The 12,892-nt window shown below is 42.9% G+C and overlaps 1 protein-coding gene across 1 annotated transcript in view; it reads left to right on the top strand.

The window, feature by feature from the left end:
- The window catches only part of LOC116400779 (cadherin-2-like), a gene marked incomplete at its 5' end in the record, with an annotated part of 54,419 nt that overhangs the window by 1,522 nt on the left and 40,005 nt on the right, over positions 1–12,892 (top strand). Inside the window, 7 exon segments of the mRNA XM_031878812.1 lie at positions 2,478–2,651; positions 5,063–5,218; positions 7,915–8,059; positions 8,140–8,312; positions 9,391–9,528; positions 10,030–10,215; positions 11,581–11,882. Coding sequence (XP_031734672.1) covers positions 2,478–2,651; positions 5,063–5,218; positions 7,915–8,059; positions 8,140–8,312; positions 9,391–9,528; positions 10,030–10,215; positions 11,581–11,882 — 1,274 coding nt within the window.

Here is a 12,892-nt window from a genome sequence, read left to right as displayed (position 1 = left end):
GCACACAGATCTACTGTCTATAGTGAATATACAGTGCACACAGATCTGTCTTTGAGTCATTAGATATTTGAATAATCGTGAGTTCATTAACACATACAGAACCTGACAGCGTTAACACATACCTGGATCTGAGTCTGAGGAGGATGTCATGTGTGAAGCCTCTCTAAGAGGGAGAGTTGTAATTTCTGACAACCAGAATCATTAAACAGTCTGAGCGTGACGGGCTGTTTTTCCCCCCCGAGGCTTCAGTAATGGTGGATGAACTATGTGCAGATATAAAATCGGCTTTTCCACCCCAGCAGGCGTCTGAGGTTGGCCAAGCGCTGATTGCAGAGACAAAGTGAGTCAAACAGCCATCTGCTGGTTTGTTTCATGTTCGACGGCGATAATAAGGCCCTCTGCATGTATTTAGACGAGACGCTGGCCTTGATTGGCTGTTCCTCAAAACGCGGCCCAGAAACAGCTGGCTGCCGCATGTTTTAGCTGCTCTCGCTGTCGCTCGGTGTCGTCAGCGAGGAGAATCCCGGAGAGTGAAAGAAGCTGTCAGCAATCCTTCATGAGGAGAAGTCGTGAGGAGCAGCCATGGCGGTTAACAGCCAGTCATTTGCCAGAGGAGGCGTGTCAGCGCTGTGCCCTTCAACTGAGAGACACCACCAGGGTTGTTATCAAATGAGACTGGAGAGTGAGACAAACGGGCGTCATATTTACCGCCCACCAAGCCCCAAATGTCAGTGAAATCCGTCTCCGCCTGACGGATCAGACTTGCTCACCGTATAATAACACCTTAGATACATGAAGTGTTGAGCAGTTACCGTCTATGTGGCCACTCTTCTTTACTTCCTTTAACACATATTTTAGAGCAGGGGTCTTCAATGTTTTTCAGGCCAAGGACCCCCAAACTGATAGAGAGATGGAGCAGGGACCCCCGACTATATATATTGTATAAAATAGTGTTTTATATTAAATGGGCCTAGTACCGTGTATACCTCTTTATTGTGCATTCAATACTAAGCTATTCAAATAATACACAGGTTCATATATATTCATGTTTTTATTTTAAACATGTGCAAGGTACAGTGAGTAGGGAGGCCGTGCCACTGCCTTTTACAAACATGCCTTGTCAGCTGATACCAATGCCAATATCAACATTGTCTGTTGCATGATAATCATCATACAAGCTATTCAAATTGATGTTTTTATTTTAAACATAAATGTGGAAACCAAAATGAGTGATGGTCTATTAGTGCCACTGCCATGCATAAACATACCTGTTATCTTTCATACAATCCTGAACTATTAAAATAATGGACACATTCATGTTTAGAGGGAAAAAAAATAATAAAATAATCTAATCAACCAAAAACTTCGCGGACCCCCTGTTGAAGACCTCTGTTTTAGAGGCCTCTCTGTTTTCTGATCTGCTTCTGTTTTAATTCACTGTTGATAAAAACTCCTTTTGATTTCATTCAGTAAATTCTCAGTCTTCTACTTTGCAATTTGTGTTTCTTGTTAAGCTACTTTCATTGACACCCAATATTTCCCACATACTATTTGATAATATTAAAAGATGTCCAGCATCTCACAGATGAACCTTCCCTGTCCCGGTGGCTTTAAATGTGAACAGTCTTGCAGGGAGTGATGCATGTTGTTGACTGTAGCTGAACAACAATCGAAAGATTAAATTAATGAAAACAGTGTTTGTGTCCAAAAGTGAAGTGGTGAGTGTGACATGACTCTGTTGTTGTACTGGAGGAATGACTGCTGTGGAAATAGACATTATACTAAATTTGCCATATGAGACATTATCAAACAGGTCATTCTGATGAAGGAAAAAAATAAAGATTAAACTCATACTCAAATCCACACAGCAGAAAAATATAAGGAAGCATCAATTCATTTGTGCAGGATCAATATTCAGGTATGCATACACGGAAAGTAAGTAAGGACCAGAAACCATAACAACTGATATATGATCTGGGTCAAATCCCTCTCAGCCTCTCTGACTCGTATGAGGCAAAGTCAGTCACTGAAATCATCCACTCTTTTATTCAGCAGTTGTATTGTTCCATTGTTCTTGGTAAAGCTAGAGTTGTAAATCTTGAGAAACTATCAGTACACAACGTGGTGAAGATACCCAAAGCCGGAGGGCCGAGTAAATGAGAAGCTCTTCCTTTTCCTTATCGTCCTCTGTGGACTCTGCTCACTGACCAGTCATGCAGATCCGTGGCTGCATAGTACACACACGCACACACACGCACACACACACACACACACACACACTGACAGGTGGTGGTCATTTATCAGACAGACTATAATAGGAGCATTAATCCAAGCCAGTGGAATGAGGTCGGAAATACCCTGAGTCACCAAGCCCTCCCAGCAGGCTGGCTCTGCAACTCAGCTCTGTGTGTGTGTTTGAGTGTGTGTGTGTGTGTGTGTGTAGCCCAGCACACAACACTTGTTTACTGTCTCTGCAGGTGAAGCCCGGTGATGCAACACTGACTCAGCGGGTACCAGAGATCTTGTTTCCATGGCGCAGCGTGGTTGTCAGGGGCGATGGCACTCTGAGGCGGGTGAAGAGGGACTGGGTCATTCCGCCGATCAACGTCCCAGAGAACTCACGAGGACAGTTCCCCGAGGACCTAGTCAGAGTAAGACACACACACATACACACACGCATGAAAGCAAGTCCGTCTTACTGTAGCTGTGAGGACTTTTTGCTGACTAGCCCCAAAGCAGGGAAATAAATATGTAATGTTCATTACAAGGGAAATACAATGAGAGCATTGAAGGCACATACACGTACAAGCAAGACGACACGGACATCTGAGAAGTGGTGCAACATGATGATGTTGGGGTTAAAACCCCAGAGGCCACGCGGTCTCTGTAGGGTGAACAGTGAGGAGCACATTGCAATAAGCAACTGCAGATAAAAGCATGAACTACTTTTCATCCAGCTGTGACGAGAAGCCTCTTACTTTAGATACATTCCAATTCAGTTTGAAGTTGCCGGCACGGCCTTGGACGTAAGATCCCCTTTAGCAACTACACTGTCTGGTACTTTACAGGTACTTTGAAGACCAATAGAACCATATCTTTTGTAACTACGGCTTACATTGTGGTACAATCCATAATGTATATCGCCCATGCACTCTAGTGCAAACTAGTGATTTAATGTGACTCAGGCTTCTATTGCACAGGACTGCAGAGTTATGCAACAAACACTGTGTTTTTGGATGATGATGAAACATTCATGAACTGAAGCAGTAGACCAAGAACTGACCCCTTGGGGACTCCACATACGATGTCAAACCCCAGGCATGAAGTTCTTAAGAGATGTACAAATAGTAGTGACCAACACAAGCAAACCCAGTCTCAGGCGTTCCTTGAGAGCTGCAGAGCCTCCACCAACAGACATGTTGTTGACTTTTCTTTCTTCTCCTACCCATGTAGTTGTGACTGCTACATTATAGATACAACTAGAAAGATGCAGTCAGTACACCGCAGATCTCCGCCAGGTGTGTCTGCAACAACCACTGCTGTGATATTTGATTGAATAAATACAAACCACAACTGACCCCCATCCAGAATGTGAGCTTAACAGAGTGCTCTTCACTCACACAATTCCTAATCCGAAGCTGAAACAAAAGTCCAACTGAAGCAGTTGTTGATCATTTGCCCCTACGAGCCACTTAATAGTAGTGAGGAGTCAGCAGCCCGTTACGGTATAAAACAGTCAATAGAATATGATTTCCAAAAGTGTGAATAACTGTGTGATAAAGGACCTCTTGTGGTTGGCGTTATAAATGAGCAAGGACAATATCAGGCTGATGGGTCCATCAGTACTCCAGATTAGATGTGGACAGACACAGAGATGCACACACACGACCGGATACCTAATCTCCTGGAGGGTTTAGTAACTAATGTGTAACTTGAGAATGGAATTTCATTCTGGACCTCGGCGAGCAGTATATGTAACAAAATGATCTAAGCATTGCTAGCTTTTTGGAGCTCTATAGGTGAGCTTTGATTATTTTGTTAGATAGACTGCTCCCAAATATGAACGCGCTGATATCGAATATCAGGCCCACACTGACTCAAAGAGCTGGATTAGCTAATTGAGGCTGATGCAGTATCAGATTACCTTGTTCTCAGAAAAGCAACTGCTAATTAATTTAAGCTTATTGTTGCAACTTTTTTGAAGCCATCGTTCCTTTAGGATGACATTATATGCCAATTTTTTACTTCACTGAAAAAAGTCGTACAGGTTGTTCTAACTATGACATGGCTGCTGCTTTGAAAATGAGAGCTGGCACTATATCACTCCCAGCCCCACCAAGTCACGTCACTAGTACTGGATCTCAAACCTGTGAAGTCTTTCTGAGAACAATGTCGGTTAGCTAACAAATCCTCCTCCTCCTGGATGTGTTTGAGATCAGTTGTGAATGTTAAGGACTTCTGTTAACATGAGTACAGGGATACTATGAGGAGCACATAGAACATCCTTCAGATAACACTGCTCTCTCTTTCAAGTGCATCACATCTTCAACTGAAATGATTGTTATAGGTAAAAGGTGCCACGTCCATATTCGTCCTCTGTCTTTCTTCTTGTGTTTGTGTCGAGCCCTGTCTCCCCAGCGCTGCCTCTCTCGTCTCGGCTGCGATCACATGGACAGCGTACGGAATATTAATGGTGCACCAGACGTCGCAGTTTATTTTTGACTTCAGCTCAAATCACATTTTCTGTAATAGTATTGCAGCAGCCTCAAGGCTGTGTGGAATGTTGCCTGTGCGAGCCTAAAGTCAGACTGACGTACGAGACACATCCAGGTCAAACTCTGAAAGATTACTTTACCTTGTATATTATTGTATTTTTACCTTTTAAACAGGCAGCCGTGCTTACTGGGAGGAAGTATCCCCCAAAATACTCTGACAACAGTCGATGCAGCAGATGAAACGAAGAAGTGAAATATTTATTTTAAAACTTACTCTACTACTTATTCATTGTTCCAGTGGTAAACTCATTTAAAATACTTTTCCTCCCCCGTCTGTCCTTCTTCAGATCCGCTCAGACCGGGATAACAACCGGATGCTGCGGTACAGCGTGACGGGCCCCGGGGCCGACCAGCCTCCGACCAGCATCTTCATCATCAACCCAATCTCGGGCCAGCTGTCCGTCACCAAGCCTCTGGACCGAGAGCACATCTCCAACTTCCATGTAAGACTCTTCACACCGCCACAGCTGAGGTCAACGTTTCAGTCCGGGTTCATTTTTACTTACTGACAACGTCAACGTGTCTTTTTTTCAGTTTTTCTAACGGTGTGTGTCCACCAAATGCGAAAAACAAACTTTTTTGTGCGTGATTACAATGCAAAGATACATATTGGTTGAAATGTTTCAGCTTGACCAAGAAATGTTCATGAGAGATTCTCCTCCTATCGTCGCTGACCTCCTGACATTGTTGAATCAGAAATTGCTGGAAAAAAAATGCTCTAGAGCTCTACAATAGTTCCCCATATATGTGTATGGATGTATGTGTATGAACCATAGACTATGGTATAAACAATAACGTTGCTGCCATATTTATGCCTTATTTATTGATGAAGGAGCTGCAGCATACCCTCGTACCGATAGATCCAAACTCCATTCAGAAAATGTTAACAGCCGTTTGCTTGTCGTCCTGGGTACAGACCTGACAAAGCATGAATACAGATTATGTAGTTATTGTGGCTTCCTTTTGCTCTATTACTTGCAATTAAATCACAGCAGAATCTGTTTATTTGGGGTTCGTTCTGACTTCCACATGTACAAAGCAGCAATAGTGGATATTTAGGCCATGGTTGATGAAATGTTGGTATCTAGCTAGAGGTAAGCCCCTCCTCCTCTCAGGCGCATCGAGCGTGAGTGACGCTAATAAACACAAATCAAACTTTTCCTTAAAATGTTGAAAAAGTTGATCCTAGATGGGTTCAACTAGGACTTTGAAACTGGATTGAAATCACACAGAATGCAATGTCACAGCGACCGTAACGCAGTGGAGTTACTGGTTTACCTCCTGTTTCATCTGCTCAGCCTGCCTCACCCCCTCTGTCGCATGTCATCCCCCCAAAGTGTTTGTTTTCCTCCTTGCTGTCACTCTCTGCTGGTTATGTTCTCCCTCATTCACAGAGATGAAGAGGAGTATATTTTGTATAGATGTGTGGTGTTTGCTCACTATATCTACAGTCACATAGACCTCTGAGAGCAGAGTCTCACCTTTTGATCTGTAGGAATGCACACACACACGACTCACACGGGGGAGTGGAAATCTGGAGTCGCAGCGGGGTGATTTGCATTTAAGCTGTGTGATGAATATTCATGTGATTGGATGTAGTTGTAGCAGGGAGCTGGGATGTTTATTCATGAGGGAGACCTTGGCTCTTGGAGAGCCTCATACTGATGCGCTGTGAAGGAACGACTTATCGAGGAGTCCAAGGCTGATCAATAGCGACATTCAGCATCTTTGACCGTCTTATGCTAAATAAATACATTACACAAGCCTGCTAGTTTAATTGGGAACACCAAAGACGATAAATAACAAAAAAAATTCTCCCTTTCCAAAGTGACATTATGTTCATTGAAGTTGTATAAAACACTGGAATGTTCTGAGACATGTGTTCAATGCTCTGACCCATTGTTCTTTCATGATTAGAATACTCCAGTCTGAGATGAATTTAAAAGCTGAAAACGGCTTATATTCTGTTTTGTAGCGCTCATGCTCAGACCTGCGAGGGCAGCTCACAACACATCCCGAGGAACAAACAAGGACAACTTGAAAAAGAGTCAGGAGCTCTTGAGGATGACGCACACGCTCTGAAGGGCTCCTGCATCCTAAATAGCAGCTAAATATTGATTGGAATACTTTTTACCCACAATCCACCATCCATTTGTTGGATTACTATCACATCTTGTGGAAATATTCAAAGCCCACAGAGGATGAATCCTACTGAATGATCTTGCATTGGTGATCCCCTGACACCAGCAGGTCTGAATACTTTGGTTTATAACTTAATGCCATGGAAGTGAAGCCAAGAAACCCAGATTTTGAACTTTTGGTGTCATATGGAGTCAGAGAGCGCACTGTAGTGAGCGGGCGGTGGAGCCTCGGTATGGTTATCTGCTGAGATCTGACATCCCTGAACCCCCTTAGCTTCCTGCATTAAAATGCCCTTCATATCCAAAATTGTATCAAGATATGATCTAACCTAAATTTATTTATGCCTGATAGTAATATGTGTCTCCAGTGTTCACATTGAGACACAATCGCGACGTCCAGCTCAAGCGACGGGACGTCACATCCCCGTCTGGTTTGCGTTGTAGCCGTTCTCCCACCATTTGCTCAGACATTGCTCCATAAATGGGTCGGTTGGTGATATGCATTGCCATCTTTGGCTTTGTTCACTTTTAACCGACCAAATTGAAAGCACACTTTGTCTCGTCTCAACTCCATCCTCGAGTGTCTTGAATATCCATTTTTACAAGCTTTCTTTTTGCTGTCTCGCTATTAGCATAGCTCGCTAACATGCTGACGGCCGCACACGGCAAGTTGTTGAATGTGGATTGAAAACACAAAGTACATTTACACTTGTTGTCCAATGCGTCCCTGAACACCTCCGGAGGTGGTTTGGCTGATCGGATCACAATCCGTCCACCTGTACTTTCATGTGGTCAAGCACATGATTGCAAACTGATTACCCAAAATGCATTTTAATGCGAGGCGTAAAGGGGGTCTCCGGGTCTACCACTGAAATCACATAATCCATTTTACTGAAAGGAATCTCTTCTCTGCACTAGTGATACCGTTTGACTAAACAGTTTAAAGCAGTGTGTGTATGTGTGTGTGTGTGTGTGTGTCTGTGTGTGTGTGTCTACAGTTGCGAGCCCACGCGGTGGACCTAAATGGGAATCAGGTGGAGAACCCCATCGACATCGTCATCAACGTCATCGACCAGAACGACAACAGACCAGAGTTCACACACACCATCTTCAACGGCTCTGTACCGGAGGGATCTAAGCCTGGTAAACACATACGCTTGGTGTGGATTGAATCCCTCGTCACTGACATATCTGTGTTGACTCGCTGTGTGTTTCGCTTGCAGGATCCTTTGTCATGACGGTGACATCAGTGGATAAGGACGATCCAAAAACTTTTAATGGGATGCTGCGCTACAAGATCCTCTCCCAGAATCCCCAGAGCCCCTCCTCCAACATGTTCACCATTAACAACAAGACGGGTGACATCATCACCGTGGCAGCGGGGCTCGATCGGGAGGTGTGTGTGTGTGTTTGGGTGGACATTTTGTAAGGCTCATGCCTAAACCCACATGGAGCAGCTGCCTCTCAGCCTGTGAATGTGTGCCCAGCCTGCAGTATCTCCTGCAGTGGAACGACAGCTTGTGGCTTCTTTTCTTGCATCAGTAGATGCTACAGAATGTCCCGTCGTGCTGTTTGCATGCCGGCAACGGTTGTTTTGAAGGATTTTGTTCATCGGCTCGAAAATCCATCGAGTCTGCCTCTTACTTTTTGAAAGTTGTTTGTATAAATCCATCTAAATCTAATACATGTTAAACATTCTAACACATGATTAGAAACACGACAATTGTGTCTCTATATCATTAAACATGGCTCCCACTAATGCTCACAGAATAATTCCTTCATCTTTTTGTATCAGTGCCTTTTGTAAGTAAGGTTTGATAAATAATTAAAAACCTTTCGTTTTAGAAGAGGAAGCATTAAGTTTACCCCGTGTTAAAGTCAACTTCTTATATGTAGAGAAGATTATTATATTATACTAAATGTATTTATTTTTTGATTGATATCTTTATCTTGGTGTTGTGCACATACCATGGCCAGCCCAAACTAGATACTGTGTCTTCTCCCTTTCACATAACGTTCTGCACTATAGTCATTCTTTAAGAGACAGTACCTTTGTGACTTTAGTTGACACCATGTGTCAGCGGACCATGTTTCTCTGTGCATGAGGAGCAGTTTGGTTCTAATCCCCGGAGTATCACACAGTAACCTGTTCTGGAACAAGCATGACAAATAGTTCATATTAAGCAGAGATTTCAAACCCTCAGCCCATGGATGGCCAAATGAAATATCTTTTAATAAAAGTAAAGTATTGAAAATATGTGCAGAACCCCTGTTAGATGTAACAGTCATTAACTCTGTGAACACTGTAGTTGAGCAGACCTAATGGTGACTCAGTCATCAGCTGTGATGGGGCTTTGACTGAAAGACATTCTACTTCTGTCTAACCTCTTTAATTACATCGATTTATGCTCCAATATTCAAACTTGTTTGAAGTATTGGGTCAGCTGCTGACTCCCTTTGTTCTCTGTTTCCAGAAAGTCACCCAGTACACCCTGATCATCCAGGCTACGGACATGGAGGGGAACCCCACCTACGGCCTGTCCAACACGGCCACCACTGTCGTCAGGATCACCGACGTCAACGACAACCCGCCCGAATTCACCACCGACACAGTAGGTCCACACACACACACACACACACACACACACACACACACACACAGAGGGAGTGCCATGGTTCCGAAACAGCCAAACCGGGGCACATGGTGCTGTTCTCCTAAACGGCACTGATGCTTTGATTGGCTGAGGCAGATGGAGTGAAAAGGCGATGAAACGACCAACATGTTTCTGTTGGACAGGAAGAAGCAGTGTTTGTGGGAAACATGGTCTTTATTCTGGGAAACAGGAGCGATCATCTCCACTTTGGACTTATTGTTGATAAGAAAAGAAAATCTTATTACAGCAGCAGAGTGGATAGTGCAAACGAACAAACAAGAGACATACGTAGAAAAACAAGATCAAAACAAGCATAATAAAGACGTTCTCACACAGTAAAGGTATAATAAATAAGTAAACAAACTAAAGTTGTGAATTCATGTTTTACAAAGGGTCTAATGTATTCCTGTTTCCTGTCAATGTGACACATTGGTGTCTGTCTTTTTGTCCGCCTTTCAGTTCTTCGGGGAGGTCCATGAGAACAGGGTGAATGTGATCGTGGCGAACCTGACTGTGACGGATAAAGACCAGCCCCACACTTCAGCCTGGAGCGCCGTGTATCGCATCATCGCCGGAGACCCCACCGGACGCTTCTCCATCCCCACCGACCACACCACCAACGAAGGCCTGCTCACTGTGGTCAAGGTGGGATTTGCTCACCTTGAACACACACACAGAAATGCACAAATAGCGAGCAGTCACCGCCATTGTACATCATTTTTATCACCTCGGATGTTGGCATCGCACTGGCTCCCTCGACTGAAAGCCAGTGAGATTTTTCCATTGGATTTAGGTTTACTGTAGAAAATGATGTGAAGCAGTGTGAGAATCTGTGGCAAAACAAGTTACCGATACTGATATGTGTTGTGGAGATGCCCACAGACTGTAGGTGTAACCGACTCAATGCCATAAACCAACCTCCACTATTTACGAGGAGGGATTGTAAATAAACTGTAAACTCATATCTCATATTCATGGACTACTTTATTATCTTTGTACAAGAAAGAAACTAGTCAATTATTAAATGCATTATAAAGAAACAAAGGTTGAATATACTATAAAAAAATTAGATTTGACTGCAAAATATTTACTCAAATGAAGATTTTTAAGACCTCCTGTTTCTAAAGCATCTTAAAGTGGATTAGCCTTCTTCGTATAATCCCTACACGTGTAACTAGTGTTTTTATCAGTGAACTATTGGTGACAGTCACGTGATCCGCTGCACGCGACAAGTTACAATAAATCAATTGCAACCACTACGTGCACCACGCGCCTGCCGTGATTACGACGCTTTATGGCGTCCTCGCGTCGGCTTCACTGCGGCGAGTATAAACTAGGCTTTAGTTCACAAGAGGGGTGTCTATTGATGTATTTCATGTTGTTGAACAAAACGTTTAAATCTCTTAAGCTTCTGTAAACGTTATTTCAGGCATCTAACCAAAAACACATTCAAAAAACCCTGTGACTTTGAGACGAGGGAAGCAGAGGTGCAAAAATTGCTGAGTCATTTCAAGGTTTTGGGACTCATTCCTCAGTACAGAAATAGTAACTAAATATTTCATGATAATACACAATGAGCGTTCCAAACATAAAAAAACTCCAAAAAGTGAGGTTTGATATGATATGGAGCATTGTGGTCCTTCACAGTAATCGTATATTTTGGGGGTTTGAATATGTCTTTGTAAGAAATGATGGGATCGGTACTCGGTACCAGCCGATACTCCAGCTCAGGGGTTCATTCGGGATTGGTATCTGGAAGGAAGAAATGGTATTGGAACAAATCTAGTTTTATCCCGCTAATGTTTGTCTTTTTCTTCCTTTTATATGTCCTACTCATCGTAGCTCTATCTTACCATATGGAAGAGCGAACTATATTTTTATAATTTGTAAAGGATTTTAGACTCCTAAACACATTCAGCATGACTCCTTCCTAAGGTGGCCCATGTAGATTTTGTTGGACCTCCAGTGTATTGCATCACTATCATCCTATCCCACCCTTCTTCTGTCCAGCCCATAGATTTTGAGCTGACCCGTTCCTTCATGCTGACGGTGGAGGCAGAAAACGAGGTTCCACTGGCCCGTGGAATCCACCTGCCTCGGCAGTCCACGGCGACTGTCTCCGTTCGGATCCTGGACGTCAACGAGAGTCCAGAGTTCAGCCCCAATCCCAAGTCCATCAAATTGGAGGAGGGTCTGCCTGCGGGGTCACTGCTCACCACCTTCACTGCCCAGGACCCTGACCGTTTCTTGAGACAAACTGTCCGGTAAGAACACACCAGCTGGAAGCCGAGACTTTAGAGGCTTTCCTCTTAGTATATTATTAAACACGTGTATAATTCAAATGATTTAACTAAAGGTTGAGCAGGTTTGAATAGTGTTGAATATATCTTTCACTGTGTTTTGATAAGAAGAAACTTTGAATATCTGTATGCCTTTTAATTTTCTAATTTAGCCTTGCATTTATTAGAATTCATTCTGAAGTCACTGTAAAGGTACGACTGAAATGAAATTAGCTTATTACTATGCGTTTAATGCAACATTGGACTCGGTTACAATATTGTCTAATCTATTCATACAGTGCACATCTTCATGTAGCTGGAACGCTGTGATTAGATGAAAGGTAGAATTAGCATAAAGCCATTCTCTGTGACTGTTGGAGGTATCATAGCCTGTTCTCGACTTCCTCGTTTGGGAACATTAGCTAACACGACTACAGGAACAATTAGTGGAGCGACCAACAAGCCTGTTCAATATCTTGACTCAGCGCTAACATTTGTTAGTATGTCACAAAAAAAAGGTGTTTTATGGATGAATGGATGGAATCACAAAAGTAATTTGGTAAATTGCAGGTTAAAGTTTCTGAGCTAACTGTTTACTGAGTGAAGTATATCGTCTCTAAATGCTCTGCTGTCACATCCACTTTACTAATCATCATTTCAAGTGTCCTTTGGATAAAAACTATTTGAGAACACCATTTGTTATGCCGAGGAATATCATCAGTGATAAAGACACCGTAATGACCCCTGTAGGGCTTAAATTGCTATTTACTATTACGTAAACTAATTATAAAAATGTGACGAAAATACCTCTTCCAAGTATGGTTTGTTGAAATTGAACATAACTATGTTAAACTAAGCTAGAGATGTTTTCCAAAATGTAACACTGCTTGGTCTGAACGTATTTACCTAAGATATTGAAAATGGTTGGTTGATTGTTTGGTTTGTGGTTTGGTTGATTGGTTAGTGGGTGGGAGGGTTAGTTGGTTGGTAGGTTAGTTGAATGTTTGGTGGGTGGGAGGGTTGGTTTGTTGGTGGGTTAGTTG

Source organism: Anarrhichthys ocellatus, unplaced genomic scaffold (assembly GCF_004355925.1).
Source record: "Anarrhichthys ocellatus isolate YVR2014 unplaced genomic scaffold, GSC_Weel_1.0 scaffold204, whole genome shotgun sequence".
Lineage (NCBI taxonomy): Eukaryota > Metazoa > Chordata > Actinopteri > Perciformes > Anarhichadidae > Anarrhichthys > Anarrhichthys ocellatus.
This window is presented reverse-complemented; position numbering and strand designations above follow the sequence as displayed.